At 38.4% G+C, this 26,594-nt stretch overlaps 1 protein-coding gene across 3 annotated transcripts in view; it reads right to left on the minus strand.

Annotated features, from left to right (window-relative positions):
• The window catches only part of MTR (5-methyltetrahydrofolate-homocysteine methyltransferase), a 149,633-nt gene that overhangs the window by 45,769 nt on the left and 77,270 nt on the right, over nt 1-26,594 (minus strand). For all 3 annotated transcript variants that reach the window (XM_069064488.1, XM_069064489.1, XM_069064487.1), the window contains exons 16-25: nt 24,705-24,890; nt 22,847-23,026; nt 19,222-19,338; nt 18,991-19,131; nt 14,810-14,899; nt 10,633-10,785; nt 8,003-8,110; nt 4,934-5,034; nt 777-844; nt 79-199 (exon numbers count right to left, since the gene is read on the minus strand). In XM_069064488.1, the coding sequence (XP_068920589.1) occupies nt 79-199; nt 777-844; nt 4,934-5,034; nt 8,003-8,110; nt 10,633-10,785; nt 14,810-14,899; nt 18,991-19,131; nt 19,222-19,338; nt 22,847-23,026; nt 24,705-24,890 (1,265 nt within the window). The remainder of the gene's footprint in view (nt 1-78; nt 200-776; nt 845-4,933; nt 5,035-8,002; nt 8,111-10,632; nt 10,786-14,809; nt 14,900-18,990; nt 19,132-19,221; nt 19,339-22,846; nt 23,027-24,704; nt 24,891-26,594) is intronic.

Here is a 26,594-nt window from a genome sequence, read left to right on the forward strand (position 1 = left end):
CCTAGTTTTACCTTGTGCTTTCAAACAGGCACTTAAGAACACTTTAATGAACATCATTCTTCCATTTATCTGACTTACTTGGAAGTGGTTGCTCCTCCGATCAACAAAGGAATCTTTATATCTAATCTCTCCATTTCCTTGGCAACAAAAATCATTTCATCCAGAGAGGGAGTGATGAGTCCCGACAGGCCAATTATATCTATTTAAAAAGGGGGAGGGAATGAGGGGTGAAATAGAAGGGATGGACCATCTAATAAACCATTTTCTAATCAAATCCACTAGACCCAACAAGAAATTCTTATAGTAGAAGAAAAGCTCATCCTAAAAATCTTTTCTAAAAGCCAAATTTTCACCCCCTTTTGATCTTGGCTGCTAATGCAACCTAAGATTTAAAACTATTACAGCATACATCGTTTTGGGCAACCATCCAATAGCATGTAGCCCTAGTTCATGATTATACAGATAAGAAAGCACTTCATCAAAATGATACACAACAAAAGTATGCTGTAACACATTTAAACTGGAGAGGTCTAGATCCTCCCAGGACCTGCATTATTAACAGGTTCCACTAATCTGAACCTGCTCTCCCAGACTCCACCTCCCAAATGCAATAAAACTCACTACCACCTGGGAGAGTCCCACCAGATAATTAGTTTTTTAACTGTTTTTCTTGTAAATCCCCCATGGATCACACATCTGCAAGAACATTACCATTCACTAACAGATGAACAGTCATTGAGTAAACAGGCCTGAAAGTACTGACAGTTGTTCCATACCTGCTTTGTTGTCAATAGCAGCTTTCAGTATCTTATCACAGGGAGTCATGACTCCTAAATCAATAACCCTATGGCAGAAAAATGAGATTTAAGAAAATTAATGAGAAAAGGCTGGAGACAAAAGGGAAGCTAACATTTTTAATTGGATCCATTAAGCACTGCTGTGTTATAAATAGGGATGTCTCTGGAAAACCCTGGAATGCAAGAGAGTTTGAAGAGGGGAAGGCTCCATTCATAAGCTTTATGACTGAATAGCTTAAGGCTAAAAGATCCCCAATTCATGAAGGAATCATCATTCTGAGAAGCCCTTCCTGGAAGTCAGTGTAAAGAATGGGGAATCTCTAATCTGGCCTAATATTTGATTTACTACTGTTCTCTTAATTTTTAATCACAAATCTTGTGTTATTATTTTTGTGGCCCAATTTTATATGCTGTTTGTTGATCAGATTTATAAAACCAGAACATACATTTTAAATTCTTTGCTAAAATGGTTTTACATAATTTTAAAACTGGGGAAGGTAACCCCCCCCCTTGAAATCCATTAAAAATAAAATCTGCGATAATTTCAAAGCATTGATACAGTACTCAAACTCTTCAGTACCTGTGGAACATCCAGATTCAAATAATCAAATATGGGTGAGCACAAAAGCAGTAATCTGGCACTACATAAGCATTTTTGGTCCTATTAATAAAACTTTTGCTATCTAAATTCAACAATGAAGACTGATACAGGAAGGGAAATGACAGAAAACAGAAGAGAGGGGCAGCTAGGTGATGCATTGGATAAAGTACTGGCCCAGGAGTCAGGAAGACCTGAGTTCAAATCCAGCCTTAGACACCTTCTAGCTGTGTGACCCTGGGCAAGTAACTTAACCCTGACTGCCTCCAACAAAAAAAAAAAAAAGAAGAGAAAACAGAGGAAGAGGAAGATGGAAGAGGAGAGAGAAAGGAAGGAGTAGAAGAGATTAGGGGAGGAGAGAGGGACAAAAAGGGGAGAAGGGAGGGAGGGAAAAGGGGAGAGTAGGAGGGAGATAAGGAGGGAAAGAGGAAGGGAAGGATTGTGAGGGGAGAGGAGAGGAAATGGTGGGGGGAGAGGGAGGGATGGAAAAGGGGAGAAGAGAGGGAGAAAGAGAAAGGAGGGAGAGAAGAGGTGGGGAGAAAGAGAAGAAAGGAGGGGAGGTGAGCAGAGGGAGGGAGAGGGGCAAGGAAGTAGAAGGGGGGAAAGAGGGAGAGAGAGAGGGGAGAGATTTTGCTACCAGGAAGCAGTGTGACTTAGCCATGTGGTCCAAATAATTAAATAATAAACCATGAACCACTGGTCAAGGTGGATTAAGGTAGGAGACAGTTTTTTAGGATGGAAAATCTAAAAGTTCCACCACAAAGTTTTCTCCATGACAGGGATAAAGATGAAAATCTCAGTATGTAAAAAATAGAGAAATTTTTCATGCAGAATGTGCTAGTCAAAACTCTGGTTTAAATTAGTAACTCACTACAACTGTTAATATTTTGTACTTTTAAAAAGAGAGGGGGGGTACTCTAGAATGTGTCACTTTTTCAAATTATCTTCATAAAGAAAAAGAAAAACTACTTCCAGCTTCATCTTTTCAACAATCTACTGACTAATCTTAGCAATGACAAAATACAACATGGGACAGCATCTCAAGTATTTGTTGAGTTTAATCATAATTGAACACCTGCTCTAGTTTCATGGGAATTAGGGACAAGAGAAGAATGATGACAGAAATCAACAGCAATAGGGCACTAAGAAGTAGCATTCTCAAAAGAGATCTGGGCATGGAACACCTCACCCCTATAGTGTGAGGGACATATACAATACAGCTAAGAGCATATTATAACGAATGCCCCTGGCCTTCCCAATGGTTTTGTTGTGTTCTACATTCACTATGATGAGTACAATATTAGAAATTATAGATCCTTTTACAGAACTTAGTGGTGAACTGAGCTAATGCTCTGTTTCATCATAGTAAAGGAACATGCTGAAAAGAAAATATTTGAGTGAAAGGTGAAAGCTCAGGGAAGATTTTATTTGCATTTCTTGTAGTGAAGGTAGTGAAGGTAATTGGAAGCCTTCTTTCAGACGACAGCCAATAGCTTCCAATTCTTCTTTTGAAAAATGTTTCTTCCTATGCAGGCACCGACTGTCTTTTGCCTTTCTTTAAACCCCCAATGTTTAGTACAGTTCCTGGAACAAAGTAGGCAATTAATAAATGCTTATTGACTAACTGACCACTCCACTCCCATGGAATGGCTTTTGGTCTTATATGTTTCTGTCTGTTGTCTACATATCTTAGACAGCAAACCTTCATTAGAGATGCCTGATATCAAAGTTTTCTGGCCAGTCAACCACTTATATTCTTTTTTTTTTTTTTGGATTCAACATTGAAAAGTTTTAATGAAACAAATGTCAAGCAAACACATCAACTTCTAATGAACAAAACTGAGAAAATCTAGAAGTGTAATTACAAAGATACTTGTATGGAAAACTCAGCATTTCAAGGACTCCAGACACAGGGGCAACACAGGGATCTTTTGTTTCACTTCAGAAAACACCTTCTGTTTTACTCCCTGCCCCCAAAGCTGCCTCTTGTGGGAGCTGGGTTTTTTTTTAAACAATGGGGAAAAATCTATAACACGGAGATGACAATTCATATCTTGACAAGAAAAAAAACAAACAAAAATAAAAGTTTTCCTAATAAAGAACAGTCACATCTGTGTCACCAGGAGACAGGAGCCAGGGCTCAAGCTCTGCAGACATCTCCTGCAGCTCTTTGGTGCTGGTGGAGGAGAGAGATGAAGAGGAGGAGGAAGGACATTGAGATTTGCTCCAAAGTACCTGATAGGCTACCTGAGAGAGCTGGAGGGGTTTGTAACTGCATGTGTGTCCACATGAACCACTTACATTCTTATCCCTAAAGTGTTCATTTTGTTTATGAAAAAGCCTTTCAATTTCATGTAACCAAAATTATGCTAGCAAAAAAAGAACTAAAAATTATAAAAAACCAACTCTGCTCTCTCTAACTACATTGTAAAGAAAGTAAAAGTACCTGATTGAGACTTACCCCTGGGTAAAAAAGAACCCAAGAACACAATTAATTATACTGGATTAAAAAAAATATTATAGTGGATTATTTATAAAAGAATCCATTGTAATCAGATTATCAAGGCACTGTCATAAATCATCTACTAGATTGTAAAAAGCATTCTGTTATGGATAAATTTACAATGGCATTTATTACAACATGACTTCACCTTGTTTATGTCAGTCCAAAAAATTAGCCTCATCATCATAAATTTTTTAAAGCATTTAATTCTATGTGCTACTGTAGTCACTGTACAAAGACAATTACAGTCTTCCCATCTAAGTAACCCTTTTTACTGACAAACACAGGACTGAAATTCGATTTAATTTCATGGGACCTTAGCTTCAAAATCTTATAAAGCTGATGGGGAAAGAAAATTGGACATATGAAATAATCAACTGTGGAAGCCTTTGGAACTCTAATCAACACAATAACCAACCACAACTCCAAAAAATTCATGAGGGAACATGATGTCTACCTCCGCAGAGAGAGCTGATGAACTCAGAGGGCAGATCCAAGAACGCATTGTAGTGTAGTCCTTCTCTCCCTCCCCTCTCTCTCTCCTTTCCTGCTGCCTCTTTCTTTCAACATGCCTTCTACAGAAATTTGTTTTGCATGACTATACATGTTGATAATGGACTTTGTTTTTCTGGTCTTCTCAATGGGGGTGGGGCGGGGGGAGGGAGAGAATTTCAAACTGAAAATTAAATTAAAAATTAATAAATCCTATCCATAAATTTTAAAAAGGCACCTATAGTCATTGGGTGAAAGGAACAGACAAGTACCTACCTATATGACTTGCCATTTGATAAAGCTGAACAAATGCTTGAACTCCTGACCATATCCATGCTCCCTTGAAAACTGACAAAATTCTCTTGAATCTTTAAATCATTTTAAACTCCTTAAGGGCAGGGACTATCTTTTGCCTTTTTGTAGCCCCAATGCTTAGCACAGGACCTGGCACATAGTAGGTGCTTGATAAATGTTTACTGACTGATTGACTATTTAACCAGGAAAGGAAAAATTCTAATATACGGACCTTTAAAATACTCTTACCTGAAATTGTTACAGCCCAGGACTACCCCTACAATGTTCTTGCCTATGTCATGCACATCGCCTTTGACAGTCGCCAACACAATGGTGCCTTGGTAAGGGTCCTGTGGGTGTAAATGAAGCAAGCGGGTATTTTATTGTGAAGGGCTTGGAGCAGATCAAGCATCTTAGTCACACATTAGGATGGAAATGCATTTAATCTGATGGCAAAACAAAGAGACTCATTTATGAAGAAAAAGAAACCCAGACAACCTGATATGAAGAAAGTCCAGGACCATGTCATCTCTAAGCTGACAGCTAAAGATGGAACTGATCAAGAGATCTCTCCCTAGTCTGTTAACATACCTTATCACAGTGAAGGTCAAGGGCATGGGTTCAAATATCATGGAAACCAGCTGAGTTCAGACAGAAATCTCTGTTCCATACTTACCAACTGTACCTGAAAACCCCAGCCGAAGCAATGTCTCACAAAAGGGTGGCTAGGTGGCACCGTGGATAGAGTGCTAGAACTGCAGTCACAAAGACCTGAGTTCAAATCTAGCCTCAAACACTTAACTAGCTGTGTGACCCTGAGCAAGTCACTTAATATCTGTCCACTTCAGTTTCCCCATCTGTAAAATGGAGATCATAATAGCAACTACTTCACAGGATCAAATTAGATGATAACTGTAAAGTATTTTACAACACTTAAGAGCACTATGCAAATGCTAGCTAGCTAAGTGGTAGTAGGAGTAGGATTACTAATGGGTGGTGCTGGTGGTGTGGATAGTAGTAGTAGTACTCAGCATCCAGCCTGGACCTCAAATAGGTGCACAATTGGTGATAAAGAAGTAAGGACAAGAGAGTGTGGGAAATGGTTCAATGAAACCTATCAACACTAATAAAAAAAAAAATCTAAGACTTGAATGAACTACTACAGAGGAAAGGTAAGCAGAATCAAGAGGGTAATACAGAAAATTACTAAGACTGTATAAACAGAAGTAGCACTAAGATGAAGCCAAATGCTGAGCTATTATAAAGACCAATTGTGGTCCCTGAGAAGAAATGACAAAGTGCCCCCTCTATTCCTTGGAGAAGCAGAGGACTACAGGTACAGAATATTGCATACAGGTCCTGTGTTCCGCTTAAATGATTTTGTTATAAAGGAAGGCTCTTATCTATTAAGGGCAGAGAATCTAAAAGTGACAAAGATGTAGAAACTTTTTTTTTAAAGCAATTGGGGTTAAGTAACTTGCTCAAGGTTACACAGCCAGTTATTTTGTGTGGGTGCCAAGTATCTGAGGCCAGAACCAATCCCGAGTGTCCCGATGCTGGGGCCGGCGCTCTTATTCACTGTACCACTTGGCCTCCCCAGAAACTTTCTAAATAATCATTAAAGCATGTTAAAAACGAAAAACAAATTTAAGTGATAGTGAAAAGCAGAGGTGCATGATGGAAACAGGAGTGGTCAAAGAATAAGAGTGCCTTAATTTTTGTCCTGACAACACTATTTTCTTGTTTGCCTCCTGAACCAGTTTTTTCATCTGTAAAATGGGTATACTACCAACTGCCCATTCTATCTCTTAAGTCACTAAGGTAAAATGAGACTGCCTGTGGAACCAATGAGTGAATTGTTAAATATTACATAAAGGAACTGCATTATTGTCGCAATAATTATTGTCATCAAAAGGACAACCACCGTCCAACACCATCAGGTGGGGCTGCCTACTTTGTACAAAACTACATGATAATAGGGTTCCTGGGGTTCTAAGTCCTAAGGACCAGAACAATCTGTACTTCATAGGGAGCTCACCAAGCTATCCAAGCTAGAGGACTTTGTGTGGACAGAACAGAGCAGACTGGGCTCACAATCAGGCTAAATGTCTGGTCAAGCAAGAGTAAATGATTTGCCCATTACCACTCTTCTCCCCTCCCCCACTAAAAAAACCCATTAAGTATTTGTATAGGGGCCCATTATCAATGACAAATACTGATAAGGAAGATTAAACTATGGCCATCTTCCTGCCATGATGCCATGTCGTACTTTCGCCTCTGCCTAGCCATGAGGCTTCTTTGCACCTGCTTAGTGAGAGTTCACTCTACCTAGGGGCCCCTAATTTCACTATGATGTACTCTGGCCATTTTCCTGGTCTCCTCTGACCTCACCACTTTCTTACCTCCTGCTCTGATAAATTGGGTCAATACTACCATTCTCCACTCAACTCTCCTATGACTTTCCAACCCAAAATACCCATCCCTGGCCACCACTCTTCTATAATCTCCCCCATTCAAATGTATACTCCTAGAAAATCAGACTGTTTTGGTATCTGTACCCCCCACACTTACCATAGTCCTTGAAACAAAGTAAGCACTTAATAAATGCTCTTCTCATTCATTCATTCAATTGTTTTCATCTGGGAATTATGGATTTTTATTGTAAGAATAACCCCAAGCTAGGGATTTTATGCCACCAAGTTCAAAAGAACTTAAGGATATTCTAATATTTGAAAATCAGAAGGAAGGAAACCAGCATTTATTAAGCACCTACTAAGTACCAAACATAGTGCTACACACTTCACAACTGATACTTTGTGGGATCCTTACAACAGCCCTGGGAGATAAATGGTATAGCTGTTACTATTATTATTCCCATTTTACAGTCTAGGAAGCAGAGGTAAAGAGAAGTCAATTGACTTGCTCAGGGTCACACAGTTAATTAAGGAACTGAGGGGAAAGGCTAGGGAAGGGAGTAAACATTTATTAAGTGCCTGCCATTGTGCTAAGCACTTTACAATGTTATCTTATTTGATTCTCAAAACAACCCAAGAAGGAAGGTGGAATTATTATCCCCATTTTACACTTGAGAAAAATGAGGCAGACAGTGGTTAAGTGACTAGCCCAGGATCACACAGGTTGAGTGTCCTCCTGACTCCAGCTCCAGCACGCCATCCAGCTGCCTCTCAAGGGATTCTCTACCATTCCTCTGCACTTCATCCCAGATCATGACCTCAGCAAAGCCCAAAGGCACTACCATCTATCCCCAACCCAACAGACCCACCCTCCAAAGAGTCACCCAGGCATACAAGGACTTGCCTCTTCTTCCACATTTCCAGAAAGAGCTCTTTGTTCTTCTCTCTCTTTTTCCATGAAAGGAATAAGGTAGCCAACTGCTTTCTTCATGACACGGGCTGACTTTATTACCTGGAAAGAAAAAATTAATCATATAATTATTAATTCATTTGTTTTGTGGAAATTTCTGGGCATATAATAGCTAGTATTTATATAGCACTTTACAAATATTATTTCATTTTATCCTCAAAACAATACTAGAAATGCAGTACTAATATTATTATTCTTCCTATTCTAAAGATGAGGAAACTGAGGCTGGGAGAGTCTGAATGACTTCTCAGAGGTAACACAGCTAGTAAGCGCTGGAGACAATATCTGAACTCAGGTCCTGTGGACTCCAAGCCCAGTGCTCTATCCATTTTAACAATCAACTGACAGAACGATGAGTTTTCACTACCCACAGAAACCAAGGAACAGTTACCAAAGTAGATATAGATATAATTAATATAGTCAAACAGAGGAGGACACAGAACTGAAAGCCAAAAAAAGTGGTTTTAACCTCCACACTGACTCAGACTATTCTCTCTCTCTCTTCATCTATCCAAACCTATCCATTCTCCAAGAGCCATCAGCTCAAGCACTATTTTGGTCCAACTTCCCCAGACAATCTCAGCCCCTAATGATAGATCTTCTGAATTCTATTCTTTCTCCTCCATTCTCATGTATAGATTTCCTTGACTTCCTTCAATCAGGTCAAATGCTTCCTCCTACATGAAGCCTTCCCTGACTTCAGTTACTACTACTGACTCAAACAGAAATGGGAAGGGGGTGGCAAAGCACTACACCATACATAAGGGTCTTTGCAGTTTATGTTGTTCAGTATTTCCCCAATATATTTCAGTATGGTTCAGGCCACACTTGGGAGTTTTATGGGCCATGTACTGGACACCTTGGCTCTACATGGCTCCAAATTATAAGCTGTAGAGAAAATGACAACTTACATTGGTAGAGGGCAATTACACATCCAGGAATTCTATATTCTTATGAAATCATGGGTTCAGCGCCTATTCTCTATCTTATACTTTGTATTTACTTACTTATGTACCTAATGTATCCCCTTGAAGGCAAGTAAAATTTTGTCTTTCTATCTTTAAGTAAGTCAGGAAACATGTACTATGAACCCATAGGTACAATGCTAAGCGCTGGGGTTACAAAGAAAGGCAAAAGACAGCCCCTGCTCTCAAGGAGCTCACAGTATAATTGGGAACCACAACATGCAAATAACTATGTGCAAACAAATCAGAGACAGGATAAAGTGGAAATAATCAACACCAGAATTAGGATGGCTTAGGAAAAGCTTCCTGTAGGCCAGGTTTTAGCTGGGACTTGAAGGAAGCCAGAAGCCAGGAGGCCCTTAATAGGCCCTTAATAAATGTTTGTTGAAATTAATTAAATATCATTTGCTGGGCAATAGATGCCCTGCTTTGTGACATCCTTTCCATTGATATTTTAATTTTTTTGTGTATCTGTTCCTGGTCTCCTCAACTAAACCTGGGCAAAAGTATGTCTTACACTTCTTGGTATGCCCCCCAGCACTTAGCACAGGGACTGTGGGCACTCAATAAATTCTGAGTGATTCTATCCCCACCTCTGCAGTTGCTGTAAATTAAGCCCAAGAGTTAGTGCTATCCATAAAAATAAAATAAAATAAAAATTAATGTATTCTAGTTCTAATGGAGTCTATTTGTTTTAAATAGCATCGGTAGGACCAAATTAGACAACTATACTTTTGAGTAGGTATTAAAAGGATATTTGAGACTTTGTCTTCTTTCTTTTTGGGGTGAAGAGGGGAAGGGGATTTGGGTACAAAAAAAAGAGTAGTCTCAGGTGACCTCTGAGCACCAATCTTATAAAAGGTAGATTTTGTAGGCACTCCTTACTTTGGGGGGTGGGTTGGGATGGATGAGGGAAAGGGGGAAGGAGAGAATATCTTTAATTCCCTGAGCTCCCAATTTAACCTAAACCCTGGGAAATAACAAATGCTGCCTTCAACCTCATACCTGGAATTCACTCCCTCCTTATGTCTACCTGTTAGAATCCCTTGTTTCCTCCAAAGCTCAGATCAAAAATACTCAGATCAAATACCACTGCCCATATGAGGCTTCTCCTGATCCACCAAACCTTTAGTGTACAAAACAAATTTGTTCTGTAATATTTGGATTCAGTCAAAAGGCCACAATTAAAGATCTAGAAGGCCACATGTGGCCTCAAGGTCATGAGTTACCCACACCTGCTAGTGTTCCCCACATGCCCCTACAAAAGTTTGCCTTATATTTATTTTGTACGTATTCTCAATCTGTAAAAATACAGGTATTTAGATTTGTGTGTGTATATGTACACACACACACAAACACAAAAACACACACAATTATATGTGTCTCTCCTAAAATACTGTTAAACTCTCTGGGGGGACAGATGGTGTCATTCTGGTCTATCTCCATTGTGTATCATAGCCTCACATATAGTAGGTCCTTAATAGAGGTCTGATTAATTGAATGAAGTTGTTCCAGAGTAACTACTGATCATAAGACAAGGAAATGGCACCAGCGTAAGTATTTTTTCCACCTCCTGCCCCCACCTCTACTTCTACCAACCTGAGGAAGAAACATCTTTCCAGCCCCAAAGAGGTCACCAACTACTTTCATGCCATTCATCAGTGGCCCTTCAATTATGTTCAGTGGTCGGGGATATTTGTCCTTGTTGATTCTCGCTTCCTCAGTATCCTCTACAATATATTTTTCAATGCCCTGAATGAAGAAAAACAATGCAGAAACACTGACTACTGGAAATAAAAGTTCAACAGAATTTTAACAATCATATTTGAAAACTCAGTTCTATCACAGGCTTTCTCAAGATTAAAAGAGTAAAAAACAAAATACAAATTCTCAACAACAACAAACGAAGCCTGCTTTGTCTTCTAGTAGTAGCCTTAAAGACTTTAAATTTCTGATATCTCTTATGTGAAGGAGGTTTCCCAACAAAATCTCATATGTGGGGTACCTGAGGGGGTTAAGGGACTAAGGGCAGACAGTAAGGTGCAAAGCAGACTGCCAGGCCCAAAGCTACCCAGATGAAAAGCAGGCAAAACACAAGTGTCCAGTGTAGGAATAAGAGGGAAAGCAGGATGTAATTGATAAAAAATAGGACTAGGAGAGGAAGAGACAAGTTTTCTGGTCCACTCTTTATCACTAACTACATGTGTGACCTAGCGCAACTGGTTTATTTGTCTATGGAAATGGAAGTTTGATAAGATCAATCAAACAATAAACATTTATTAAGTGCCTACTATGAGTCAGGAACAATGCTAAACTCTGGGGATATAAGAAGAGGAAAAAGAGAGTCCCTGCCCTCAAGGAGATTACAATCTAATCTGGGAGACAACATGCAAACAAATATCTATAAAGCAAGTATAACTTGATATATATACAGGATATATACATATACAGGATACATACACAGGATAAATAGGAGATGATTAACAGGAGAGAAGGCATTAGAATTAAGAGCGGTTGGGGAAAGCTTCCAGAGGAAGGTGGGATTTTAGTTGAGACTTAAAGTCCAAAGAAATCAGTAGGTGGAGTTGAGGAGGGAGATCATTCCAGACATGAGGGACAGCCAGAAAAAATATCAGAAATCACAAGATTGAATCACAAGATCAGGGTCTTGTTCCTGTAACAGCCAGGAGGCTGGTATTACTGGATCAAAGAGTATGCGGCACAGAGCAAATGTAAGAAGATTGGAAGGATAGGAGAGGGCTAGATTATGAATGGCTCTGAATACCAAACAGAGCAGTCTGTATTTCATCCTGGAGGCAATAAGGAGCCACTGGAGTTTATTGAGTAGGGGAGGAACACGGTTGGACCTGCACTTTAGGAAAATCACTTGGGTGACTTGGTAGAAGATGGACTTGTAATGGGAACAGATCTGAGGCATGCAGATCCAACAGCAGGTACCGGGATAATCCAGAACTGAGGTGATGAGGGCCTACACTAGAGTGGTGACAGTGTCATAGAGGGGATATTTGAGACTTGTTGCAGAGGTAAAACCTTAGGGATGGCAACAGAATGGACATGAGGGGAGGTGAAGGTGAGACATATGAAGAACAAAGGATAACCCCCAGGTTGCAAGCCTAAGGGATAGGAGGAGGTATTATTCTCTACAGTAATAGAGAAATATAGAGGTGAAGAGAGTTTAAAAGGAAAGATAATGAGCTCCATTTTGAACATGTCTAATTTAAAATGTCTACTTAAGCCTGGAAGAGTTAAGACTAAAAGTCAGCAGAGAGTTAGGGCAGGATAGGTAGATTTGAGAATCACCAGCATAGAGTGATGAGATCACCAATGGAGTAGTAGAGAGGAAGAAGAGAAAAGAGCCCAGGACAGAACACTGCCGAGGGTTAGAGGGTATGATGAGGATCCAGCAAAGGAAACTAAGGAGTAGACAGACAGGTAGACACCCAGGAGAGAGTGAAGTTCTAAAAGTTAAGAATTTATATAGTAGGAGTTGACCCAAGTGTCAAAGGCTGCAGAGAGGTCAAGTACAATGAGGATTAAGAAAAGGCCACTGGGGCAGCCAGGTGGCTCAGTGAGTAAGAACACCGGCTCCAGTGTTGGGATAACCTGGATCAAATCCGGGCTCAGATACTTAGCACCACACCCAGAAATAACTGGCCATGTAACCTTGAGCAAGTTACTTAACACCCCCCTCATTGCTTTAAAAAAAAAAAAAAGAAAAGGCCACTGGATTTGGGGACTAAGAGATTATTGATAACTTTGAAGAGAGCAGTTTCAATGGAATGATAAGGTCAGAGGCTGGATTGTAAAGAGTTAAGAAAAAATGGAGGCCTTTTTGAGGAATTTAGTTACTAAGGGCAGAAGAGATATAGGGACATAAGGATCAAATGAGGGCTTTTATTTTTTTTTTTTTTGCTTTTCTGGAGGGCAATTGGGGTTAAATAACTTGCCCAAGGTTACATGGTTAGTATTTTTTTTGTGTGGGCATTAAGAGTCTGAAGTGGAACCGAACTCGGGGCCTCCTGACTTCAGGAACGGCACTTTACTCACTGCACCACCTAGCCACCCCAAATGAGGGCATTTTTAAGATGAAGGAGATATGGGCATGTTTATAGGCAGTATGGATACAGCTAGCAGATAGGGAGAGATAAAGATAAGTTAAAAGAGTAGTGATGATGGGGGTCGGGGTGATCTGTTGGAGGAGACAGGCTGGAGTGGAAACACTTGAACAAGTGCAGAGTTAGCCTTGGTAAGGAGTAAGTCCACTTCATATGTGAGATGGGGGGAAGGAGGAGACAGCAGCAGAAGGCATCTGAATGATAAGAAATGAGGAAGGGGGAGAAAAGGGAACTCATAACCTCAATTTTTTCTTTAAAATATGAAGCAAGGATCTCAGCTGAAAGGGTGAGGCAAAGGAAAGCAATGGGAGACTTGAAGAGGAATGAAAAGGTTTACAAGAATCACTGTGGATGAGTTCTGGGGTCCCTTACTGCTCTAATATTCTGTGATCTTACGAATCAAACCTGCCCCTGGCAGTAGGAAGTGGAACTACAAAACACCAAACATGAGAGGAATATAATGAGAGGAGATGGGGAGAGACAGAGTGGGGCAACTATCTCATACAGAAGAGGCAAGGGAAAATGGTTACAATGGAGGGGAAGAATAGGAAGGCAAAAGGGAATGGGTCAACCTTATTCCTATTGAATCTGGCTTGAGGAGGGAGGGAAATACACACTAAATAGGGGATCTCACCCTCCAGGAGAATAGGGGGGGAAGGGAATGTGAGGGGGGATGACGGAAGGGAGGGCAGGCTGGGGGGAGGGAAGTGGGAAGCACCCACTTTTGAAAAGGGACAGGATCAAAGTAGAGAATAGAACAAGTGGGAAGTGGGATAGGAGGGAGGGAAATATAGTCAGTCTTTTACAATACATCTACTATGTTACTGTTTTGCATTAGCCGCACATGTACAACCTATACTGAACTGCTTGTCTCCCCAGTGGGGGTGGGTGGCAGGGGGGGAAGGGAATGAATCTGGAATTGAAAGTTTTAAAAATCAAATATTCAAATATATGTGTATATATATATATATATGTGTGTGTGTGTGTGTGTGTGTGTGTGTGTGTGTGTGTGTGTGTGTGTGTGTGTGTGTGTGTATACTATTATTAATACCATCTTACATGTTATTAAGAAAAAAAAGATATATAGGCACTGAGGCATAGAGATCCACTGGAAAAGTTGAAACGGGTTTGGAAGAAAATATGGGAGAGAGCAGATTGGAGGTGGGGATATCCTGTGGGACTGCTGTTTTGGGGGGATGGGTGGGGGAAAAAACAAAATTAAAAAAAATTTTAAAAAAGAATAAATAAATAAATAAATAAATGATACAAAACACCAAACAGCACTGATTTTTTAAAAAATACTGCTGCCAGAGAAATATTAAATAACACCTAAGAGTTGTAAAATTTAGGTACCAGATACAGTCACAGCAGCTTGCACAAATTAAGTGTTCAACAAAAGTTGTGAATTTCCTGATGGATTCCTTGTGGTAGCTCCTTTTTCTTGAACACCAAGATTCTTCTACCAATGATTATTCAGTGAGCAGACCACAATGATCACGATAACCATTGGGTGTCCTCAAAGTCCGAGGGCGATTCACCCAGCAGAGCTAAAAACTGCCCTTAGACTTTTGGAATGTCCTGTGTACGAGCACTCTCTGTACTTCCTTCCAACTCAGTGATGTGCTGTTCTCCTAACACACCTTAACGAGGGCATACTCTAGTCTTTCTTCAACAGAGTCATTCCGCCATTCATCTGTCTGGATGACTTTCTTCCCTCCTTGGCCATATGTCTGAAAAGAAGACAAAAAGTAGGTAAAGTAGTCATCTACTCAACAAGGTTTAGTAGTTCATCTTTCCATAGATGAACTTTTTTTAAATTATTTTTTTATTCTTTATTTTGTACTTTGAAACATTCATGTTTCTTGATATTTAAGTGCTAACAAAAAAGAATATTTTTTTTAAAAGAAAATTAATCTAGCAGAAGTGTTTCAATTGGGTAGATACTAGATGTAGGGAGGCATAAGATAAAGTATGAACTGTGTGCTTGGTTGGGGGAAAGAGGGAGCATTCTGAGAATGAAACAGAAAAGGTGGATAAGCAATGACAATAAGACTCAAAGAATTTGATCTGTAAGGGAAAAGAGGCAGGAAGAGTACATCAACATTTCAAGGCAGGGGACAGGTCTACCAACCTCACCTAAATATCACCCCTCGGCTGCTACTTCAATTATTCCCATATGTAATCTTACCATCTCAAATTCTACAGTAATCTAGAAGTGAGTTTGGATAATTTCTTTCTAATTAACAAAATCACAACCTCTTTCTCAATATTTCATCAATTGGCTCAAACTATACCTTAGTTTATCAAATGCTATTTAATAACAAACTGCAGAAACTTCCCTTCCTAAAAGTAAATACTCATATTTCTATTAAATCTCTTGATAATTCGATATTGAAATTACTGAATATAAAATTTATTAACAATGAAATCAGCAATGAAAAAGACATAATTATTTACATTTTAACTGTGTGAAAGATCTGTTAAAGCCACCCTGAACCCTCATAATAAAGAGATGACTTCTGAGTTGTACATAATTCAATTTAGTCAAAATTATTAAACAGTTAAGACTATTAAAATCTCAAGGATCTTCATATTTCTCTTCCAAATAGTTAAATTCACTATCACAGGAAAAATGCTAACCTTGTCTTCTTTTCATAAATCTAGAATATGCACTATAAACGCTTTGGAGGGTAGTCTCTCCCCCAAAGTATCTAGATTTCAACAATTTTGGTTATATTTACATTTATCCACTTTATAATCACGCTCTCTATGCTTATACATGTACTTGCTCCCCAATTAGACTCTTAAGGTCTTGTGAGTAGGGATTATTTCATTCTTTGTACACCTATTCCCAGTGCTGGCACACAGCAGTCACTTAATTAATAAAATACTTGTTGGATGGATTCTGAATGGTAAGGCCAACACTATCCACTACATGATGATGTCTCTCCAATGCTGGATGCTATAGCATTTGATTACCACAAAGTTTCCTCCTCATCAGCCTGGGTCCCGACACTGTCTTGGGACCACTTTAAATCTTTTGCAATACAGTTTAATGCTAATTAAAGAAAGGATCTACAGGACCTTGGAGGATGGAACATCTCAGCGTTTACAACAATGAACCAGGCAGGAGACATGAGCAGCAGGGCCACTATTTAGATAAGTTCATTTTGAAAGGAGATAATCATTCCCTCAAGGGAGCAGGGAAAAAACCCCGATGACTTTCATTTGCTTTACTACATTCCCACTTTTCATGCTCCATTTGCACTTAGTGCCTCCTAAAGAAATGCTACTTAGTCAGTGGCTCCCAGGGGTTGTTAAAATATGTCTGTTTGCGTTATTGAGTCCCCTAACATTAATGGAAGTCACGCTGAATGTAGAGGAGCTACTTGACAGTGATCTTGATGGCAAAGAACAAGCCGCCATAGTTCCATAAGAAAGAACAAGGTCATTTCTCTTATGATGGATTGCAGCTCTTGGAATGTCTATTAGGGTCCTCTCAGCTCTGCCTGCACCTCTGGAGACTAAATCTCCTGACAGCTCATCAAGATACACAGGAAAGAAAACTGGTAAACAACAGCCTAAAACTGAAATGAGGAAAGGGGGATGAGGGGATACCACATACCTTGAGTAATTCAGAGGGAAAACAGTACTTCAAAAGTTTGTGATAACTCATCTCATACTCAAAGAGTCAGCATGGCATAGCAGATGAACATAATTTCTAGGATGTGGGGGGGGTGGTGTGGCAGCAGCGAGGTAATAAAAATTTTGATGTTAACTTTATTTTGTTTTTTTTTACTTTTTGTTTTGTTTTTTTTTTTTGCTTTTTTGTAGGGCAATTGGTGTTAAGTGACTTGCCCAAGGTCACACAGCTAGTTTTTGTGTTAAGTGTCTGAGGCCGGATTTGAACTCAGGTCCTCCTGATTCCAGGGCCATTGCTCTATTCACTGAGCCACCTAGCTGCCCAAGATGTTAACTTTAAGAGGATTAGCAAGGTGTACATGACGGATTTGCTGTGTCATGTGAAATCATTTTAATTGTTATATACATCTGTTATAGAAATGTTTGTTTTATCCCATATATTAAAAATTAGATAAATAAATAAATAAATGATATTAAAGTCAAGGAGACCCCAGGTTTGAAACCCACCTCAAATATGTATTAGTAGCATGAACCTGGACAAGTCATTCAACTTCTCTGATCCTCAGTTTCCTCATCAGTAAAATGGGACTAACAGTTAGCCCCTATCTCACAGGACTTGTTACAAGGTTCTAATGAGATAATATCCCATTAGATTACAAGCTCCTTAAAGGCAGGGACAGTTTTTTGCCTCTTTTTGTATTCCCAGTGTTTAGCACAGTGCCTGGCACATAGCAAGTGCTTAATAAATATTTACTGAGTGACTGATATATAAAATGCTTTGGAATCTGTAAGGAATTATAAATAATGTCCGTTAATTAATAAAAATAATGACAATGATAAGGTGCTTCATAGTTATCTTTTTTTTTTTTGCTTTTTGGAGGGGGGAAGGCAGGGCAGTTGGGGTTAAGAGCACAGTTATCTTTCTGAAATGAAAGAGCTATCTCATGCAACAAGGTGGGGTAAGAAAGGCAACATGCAATAATCAATTAAGAATACTTTGGCCCAATGTCAAGCCAAGGAACTGATACCATCTTCTAGTCTCTGATAAGAGACTGACACTGTCTGTGTACTCAGTTATCAAAGAAAGGTTTGACTGAGGATGGCTGCAACCAATAACAGGATGTTGTTTAATATCTCAGAATTAATGAAAGCCTTCACATAGTCTCTACGAGGAAAACAAGAAGAAAGCCTGGCACCACTGTGAATAGAGGTAGCAAATAGCGTGTGTTGGAAGGAGGGGGAAAAAATGTTTCTGCCAAGTTGGTTTTCTCATCTGGCAAACTGACAGAAGCTAAGAAATGGCTGCCTATAACTCACAATGACCCAAACGAGGGCGCTCTGGCCTGCAGCCATCTGAGAAAGAACTCAGAGGAAAGTCAATTGCCTACATGATCTGAACTCCGATGAGCTCCTTTCAATGCAGCGCTCCCTAAGCAGAACTCTAGAAATCCAATTTCTCTCAGTTAGTAGGGCTAAAAGAGCACAAACCCTCTTCCCTCTCTGCAGTCCTCTTGATTTCCTTTTCTGGGAACCTATTTCCATCTGCCCTGGTCAAAGGGGGAAAACTCCTATGTGTAGTAGGGGGCTGACAAGTGATTGCTGCTTAGAAAACAGTAACAACATTTAGACAAGCATCTTGCTACTCCTTTACCAGCATCCTCACCCTTTTCTGTCTCAGTTTAATAGCCTGTAAGCTTCTGTGAAGGGATCCCATTTCTCTAGGGAGGGACTAAAACATCCCTTTTATTTAGACACACATACACACATGCCCACCCACCCCCACCCCTGACATTAAGTGCCTACTAGGTAGAAAGTGCACTGAGGCCCAATGAAATCAGAGGATCTACCTTCAAATTTCAACCTGACTACTTATATGACCTTGGGGCAAATCAATTAACCTTAGCATTGGACTAAGTGCTTTACAATTATTATCTTATTTGATCACTGAAACAACCATAAGACATAGGTACTATAATAATAGTCCCCATTTTACAGACGACGAAACTGAGGCAAACAGAGGGTAAGTGATTTGCCCAGGGTCAGGTAGCTAGTAACTGTCTGAGGTCAGATTTGAACTACGGTCTCCCAGACTCCAGGCCAAGTACTCCATCTATCATGCCATCTAGTTACCTTTGTTGCCCTCCAGAACATTTTCCTCTCCTCTTCTACCTGAAATTACCTGGGCAAAGCGTAGCAACTTCTCTGTCGCCTCTGGGTCCTTATTCCAAATAAGATCCTCACAAAGCTGTAGGAGGTCTTTGTGAATGTCATCATACACTGGAAGGTTTCCTGCATTCACTATTCCCATGTCCATACCAAACTGAGGAGAATGAAAAGAAGAGTCAGGGCTCCCAGGAATAGTCAAAGTCCACTCTGGTGCTCCACAGGATCACCTGGCCTCACCACATACCTTTATTGCATGGTAAAGGAAAACGCCATGCATGGCTTCTCGAATGGCATCCATTCCTCTGAAGGCAAAGGACAAGTTGGACAGGCCTCCACTTATCTTGACTCCAGGTAACGTCTCCTGCCAATGACATGAAACTTGATAAGGTTCGTCAAATTAACAATTATAGCATCCATTTCTCTTAATAAAGATGGAGAAGTAAAAAGAAAATTAGATAAAAGGCTTGAACTAAGATTTCACTAGCGAACTCCCAGGTGAGGAACTACCAATGAAGAGAAGGACCGTCTCTGCAGTGTACAGTCTTAGGATGGCCTACACTTAGAGGTTAAGTAACTTACCCAGGGCCACTCAGTAAGTGTCAGAGGCAGGATTTCAACCTAGTTGTTCTGGCTTTGACATCAGCCCTCTATTCATCATGCCAAGCTGCCTCTCAGAAAAGGAAAATCACCATCCATAATTTAGAGCTTCTTAGGACAACAAAGGCACCAATGACAGTCACACCAGAAACATGCAATGTTTCAAAACAACTTTTCCTTACTAAACTGCAGACTCCTCGATGGCATGGAGCCCATCCACTACAGTACCCAACTACTGTGATAAACACGGTGCATAAATGAAAAAAAGTTTCTAACTCTTTAAAAAAAGCTTTAGCTAAAAGACCAAAGGCAAATTATAAAGTTCATTACAAATTCGTACTAACACATTAATAAAACAGGTGAGAAAGAGAAGGTTCACAAATTCTAAAGTGATGACTTTAAAAAAGGCCACTCGGCCTTTTTTCAAAGGATCTTCCTTTCCTCAACCCTAAAGGAACTATTGCATAATCAAGGAAAATTAGATCTGCTCTACTTTAGGTGACAATTACTGATGCCGTAGCAGAGGGGATTACAGAATCCATGAAGAAAATAATATTTAGCATTTTACTTTTATAAAAAAAAGTAAGGAAATATCACTCCCAAATCCCCAAGTAGAATGCTTAAACAACAGGTACTGCTTTCCTCTTTGTCATCTTACTTAACTGACCTAAAGGTTAAGACATGAATCACAAAGAAGATTTTTTTTTTTAGATGTGAACCCCTGTGTAACAGGAAAGGTTACAAAAGGAAAGGCAAGTCTTTCCTGTATTTATCAGAAAGCCTGCATCTCTGCAACCCAGTTCATTCTTTATCTTCATTCAATCTGATATAGCCATAGGATGGGCAGCAGAAAAGGATTTTCTCTTGAAAAAAAAAAAAGAAAAAAGATTTCTAGGTTCAGCAAAGTAACAGGATAGAAAAATAAAATCATCAGCACTTCTGGGTATTGCTGAGAAAATCAGAAGTAAATAACAAAAAGTGAAATTCTACTCAAAATAACTACAAAAGGTATAAAATACCCAAGTTAGCCTACAAAAGCAAACTCAACAATACATTTAAAAAACTCTCTCTCAAAACTGGACAGCTACTCACTGTTCATGGTTGGGCCACATCAGTGTAATAAAAATAACACATTATCTAAATTAATTTTCTATAACCAAGCTACCAAAGAATTATAAAACTAGCTAAAATAAATTTCACTTTTAAAGAAATATAAAGACCTATAATTTCAAGAGAAATGGTAAAAAAAAGTAAGAATGTAGCAGTCACTAAGCCAAGTCAATAAGCAAGACACAAAAGTAAATCAACTCAAAAGTCCAGCATTTGAATAAAAATTAAGAATACAAACTACTGAAGAAAGAACTCCTTGCCTGACAAGAATGGCTGGAAAAAAAAATGGCCTAGTCTAGTCTACCATACTTGTCAAGAATGGGTATGGCGGTACTGGGATAGTAACTGCTTCGAACCAATAGGATGAGCAAGCCTATTCATGGGTTTCTGAGTTAAAACGTCCTTATTTCTGCAGGTTATGCTTTTCTTTTGTGACATTACTTCTAGATTCAGCATAACTCCTCTGTGTAATCATCTCTCAAGGAAATGGGAAGATGAAAAGAAAATAAGATACCAACCACGTGGGCCCTGTCTGAGCACACTAAATTCTATTTCACAAGTATCCAAAGGAGAAAAAATTTCCTAAATCAAGGCAATCCATTAGATTTCCTTACAATTTTCTGCCAATTGAGGTGAGGGCAAAGCAGTTCCAAGAACTGATGATGCTTCTTCTAGAAGGTCTCTCTTAAGACCATATTACTTCAGGAAGGCTTTTGCTGTACCTGATTCTGGGAACACTGCTTCCTTTAATTAGTGTCAATTTAATTATCCTAATGTGATTGCATATTTGAAGGGCATTACAGATTCATAAAAAATACTTCTGCGAAAATTCAAGCAGAATAAAAGAAAACCCCTGCTGATCCCAAGGAGGTACATATGTTTATAGCCCCTAGTAGGAGGTCAAACACTTTGTGATGCAGTAATAATTTTCCTCAGCATTTTATCACAGAATCACAAAATGAATGATGTGGACAAGACCCCAAAAACCATTTCATCCAACCAAGATATGAACAAGAATCTCTTCTACAACGTATCTGGCAAATGGTCATTCTTTTTTTTTTCTGTGAAAACATCTAGTGATAGGAAACTCACAACCTCTAAAGAGATTGCAGTTTGGGATATCTAACCATTAACATGTTTTTCCTTACATGAACTTAAAACTGATCTCCTGACAACTTCCACTCATTGCTGCTAGCTCTGCCATACTTTGGGGCCACAATGAGTAAGACCCTAACACATAGTAGACACTTAAAATGTTTATTAATTGATTGATTAAGGCTTTTTCCATATGACAGTCCTTGAGATACCTCTACAGAGCTATCACATCCCTCCTAAACTGCTACTTCTGTCTCATAAGAGACAAGCATCAAATAAGGACCAAAGTAAGTTTTGTCTCATAAAAGACAAACATCAATTAAGGACCAAAATAAAAGCTTATCAACCCAAGGGGGACAGAACAGCTCAGTGAAAAAAGAGATGAACTGGGAGTCACAAGACCTAAGTTTGATCTTGCCTCTGTATCTTATTATATGTCTGACCTTGGGTGAGTCACTGAAGAACTGGGACTCAATTTACTCATATGGAAAGTGGGGGCTTGAATCAGATGACCTCTAAGGTCCTGTTCAGTTCTAGATTTATGAGCCTTTGACTCCATTCCATAGCAACAGACTTTCTTACATTGTCTGAGCCAAGGAAACTTTGCTCTGAGGAGCAATGCTTTCCAAACAAGTAGGGGATCACCTGGTAAGAAATGGAAAAGCCAGAAAATCCTAGAAATCAGCACTCCACAGCACTCACTATTTAATTTGGAGTGTTGTTAACCAGTGGTATCAAACTCAGATAGAAAGGGATTCCTGTAAGCCATGTATTAACTTAAAAAACCACAAATTTACATTATATATGTTGTATTACATTTTTATTTATTTTGTTAAACATTTTCCAATTATATTCTAATCTGGTCCAATGCAGGTACCTCAAGAGTTTCATATCTCTGCTAAAAACTTTCAGAATAAATCAAGACTCAGATATATGTTCCCATTCCTTACCTACTTTACTCTTTTTCTTTAATGGATATCTTTTATTTCCAAATATAATCTCTCCTACCTAGAAAGGCATTTCTTATAGCAAAGAATAAAAAAGAAAGAGAAACCTCCATAGCTTACCTTGATGGTTTTCGTTGCATTGATAAAGTTAACAGCATACAGGTTATGCTCTTCCATCCCTGTCCCAATGGTAAGGATATTGGGGTCAAAGATGATGTCATTTGGGTTAAATCCCACTTTTTTAACAAGAAGTTGATAAGCTCGGGTACATATTTCGATTTTGTTGTTGGTTTCTGTAGCCTGGGGCAAGAAAGCAGATAGAAAGGAAAGGAAAGGAAGAAAGGAAAAGTACAAAATTTAATTGGTAATGGATTGTCAAATACTGCTAAAAAGCAACAGACTTTCTAACTTAGACAAAGCATGCAGAGTTGTCAATAAGCATGTGAGCACTGATAGTTGAGTTTCTCAGAATCCTGCCAAGCAGGACAGAAATTTGAAAAAATGAATAAGGAGAAAGGATAGGTTTAAGGACCATTTTGTGTCACTGTCCTCACAATAGTTATTTTTCTTCTATTTAGAAAAACAACAACGCCCCCCCCCATCATTACCTTACACACAGAAACAAGGTCAATGAGTTTTCATATGGTTGCTTTTTTCCCCACAAATATGCCAGAACTCAAATATAAAAATACATACTTTCCTTCAGAGAAGTTAGTTTGGAAGCTCTACCCTTCCTTCAATTATGTTGTCATTGCATTTGCCTTCCGAGTTTACATTATATACAAGCTATTCTAAATTTAAACACCAGAAAACAGGCATTTCCTTGTATATAAAACAAAAATACAAGAAACTGCCAATGTTTTATTATATGCAGTATTATATTAATATATATGTTATATAATTATATTATAATATATATTATATTCCTTTTAAAGATTTAATCAATTTAAAATCTTACTTTCAAAGCTGTGCTGCTTGTCTGTGATTCTTTCTGACCTTCTGTTCTCTTTCTATGCATTAAAAAAATTGCTTCAATGACCCTTTCTTTTCTTTTCTCCTTTTTTCTAACTATCCTGTTCCTAGCACATCTTAATCCCTCCCACCCTACCCCAAAATTGGAAGAAAAAAAGACAAATTCCTTGTAATAAATATTTATAGTCAAGCAAAAGAAAATGACATATATACCATGTCTGAAAACATGTACCTTAGTATCCTGAAGGCATTATACCTCTCTGTCAAGAGGTTGGTAATACACTTCATCATCAGTCCTCTGCAATCACGACTGATTATTGCTTGGATTACAGTTCTAAAGTCTCTCAGAGTTCTTATTCTCTACAATGTTGTTACTGTATAAATTGTTCTCACTTCATTCTGCATCAATTCATACAAGTCCTCTCTCAGGTTTTTCTGAACCTATCTCTTACAGTACAATACTATTCTATAGGATATCTATTTCTGGAGGTCCAAAAGGCAGTTGGAGATAGGTACTGGAGGTCGGCAGAGAGATGAGAACTGGATTAGGAGATTTGAGAATCAGCCGCATAGAAATTATAACTTTATCTATGGGAGCTAATAAGATCACCAAATGAAACAGTATAGAGGGAGAAGGACGAAGGCAGAGGTCTGGGGGGACACCTACGATTGGCAGGCATGACCTGAAGATCCAGCAAAACAAGACTGAAAAATTTCCAGGTAAGCTCTCTAGGATGGCAGATTAGGGTATTTTAAAAGTTTTGGAACATTCTGAATTAAATAGTTTTGCTAAAAACTTTTTTCACCTCTTTTTTATTCTCAGGGAAAGAGAGAAGAGAGGAATGCATTAGGAAATATAGGTGAAGTGAGAACACTAAATGGCAATAAAAATTATTTTTAAAAGCATTTTAAAGAAAATGAAGTTTCTGACATTGTTTTAAGGTTTCAAATGATGAAGAGATACATAAAAAATAAGAAAAAAGGAGAAACTAAAGAAATCACTTACTTGACCCACTTCATCAAAAGCCATGACCACCACAGCAGCCCCATATTTCTTGATCTTTCTAGCCTTTTCCAGGAAATCATCCTCACCCTCCTTCAGACTAATGCTGTTGACGATACACTTCCCTTGGCAGCATTTTAACCCAGCCTCTATCACAGCAAAGTTGGAAGAGTCAATACACAATGGTACCTGCAATTAGAACAGGGAAGGATGGGGAAGGAGACCAAATTATTAATTAACTCTACTCTGCTTTTCAAATCTCTTTTGTCTTTATTTTGGATTTGTTGACAATCTTTTTCAAAAAACGAATATTTAGTTAATTTATCTTCTTTTCTATTTTGTTAAAGATATTTTTAGAGATGTAAAAATTGCTTTAAATGTATCCCAGAATTTGGGGAATGTTGTTTTGTCATTATCATTTTCTTTCACATAATTATTAATGGTTTCTTTGACCCATTCATTATTTAGGATTTCATTAAATCTACATTTGGGTCCGTGTCTTATGTTTGTGCTCCTTAAACTGATTACTATATTTATTACATTATAAGTTGTAAATAATATGTTTACTATTTCTACTTCTTTATTTATTTGCAGCTCTCTGTGCCTTAATACAAGGTCAATTTTTATAAAAGTTCTCTGTGTGCTGAGGAGTACATATATTATTTAGCAGTCCAATTCAGAAAATGCCCTAAGTCTTTTACCTCTAGTTTCTCCATTAATGTATTCAAATTCTTTATTTCCCTTTTATTAATCATTTTACTAGATTTGTCCAAAACTGAAAGGATATTAAAGTTTCTTACTATTGTATTACTATGTCTTAATGAATTAAATTCAATTAATTTTTCCTTTATGAAGTTAAATGCCATGGCATTTAGAACATACAAGTTTGATAAGGATTTCTTCTTCATGACCCCTTTCAGCATAGTGTAGTTTCCTTTCTAAAAATCATTTTTATGCTGTAAATGTCATTTTTTTTGTTTTGCTTTGTTTTGTTTTTTGCTTTTTTGGAGGGCAATTGGGATTAAGTGATTTGCCCAGGGTCACACAGCTAGTTTTTGTGTTAAATGTCTGAAGCCGGATCCGAACACAGGTCCTTCTGACTCCAGGGCCGGTGCTCTATTCACTAAGCCACCTAGCCTCCCCTGTAAATGTCTTTTTGCTATCTAATAGCACAGCTGCAAATGCTCTTTTGTATTTGCCTGATGAATAGTAAACTTTATTCTAGACCCTGAATTTGTATTTTTTTTTTTAACTTTTTCGGTATGTTATTTGTAAGCTTCTGACCGTGGGGTTTTGTTTTCTTATTCAATCTGCCACTCTTTCATTTTATTAGATTGTTTAATCCATTCACATTTAAAGTTAGATACTTAGGTTTATATTTTCCTTCATTCATATCTACCACTGTTTGTTTTTTTTTAATTAGGGTTTTTTAGCTATTGTTTTTGTTCCTCTTTCTTTGTAAAGACAGTTATTTTTGCTTGATCTACATGAAGGCAATCCAATTCCTCCAGGATCTCCTCCCCTCAGCCTCAAGCCCTATCCCCTCTCATTTATCACTCCCTTCCCCAGTTATGAGTTTTCTTTAATTTATTTTCTCTTCCTTTCAACTAGTTGATCCCCTCTTCTTTCTCACTCTAGTTAAGTAAAATCCTCCCTTTTCAACTTCTTTTATGTTTTTTTTCATTTTCTGTACTTTTTTTCTAAAAAGGATCCTTCCCTTCATTCTCTTTATTAATCTTCCCTTTCTGTTTATCCTAAAATTTTATTTTTTGATTCATGGTCCTAATACCTCCTTATGTCTTCTTTATTCTCTAATTTCCTTATGGAATTAAAATTTCTAATGTACCTATTTTGATTTCCCTCTTATAAACAGTTTCTATGTTATCACTACCT

This window comes from Petaurus breviceps, unplaced genomic scaffold (genome assembly GCF_028583685.1).
Source record: "Petaurus breviceps papuanus isolate PSGF00001 unplaced genomic scaffold, PetGlider_PUasm1.0 90633, whole genome shotgun sequence".
NCBI lineage: Eukaryota > Metazoa > Chordata > Mammalia > Diprotodontia > Petauridae > Petaurus > Petaurus breviceps.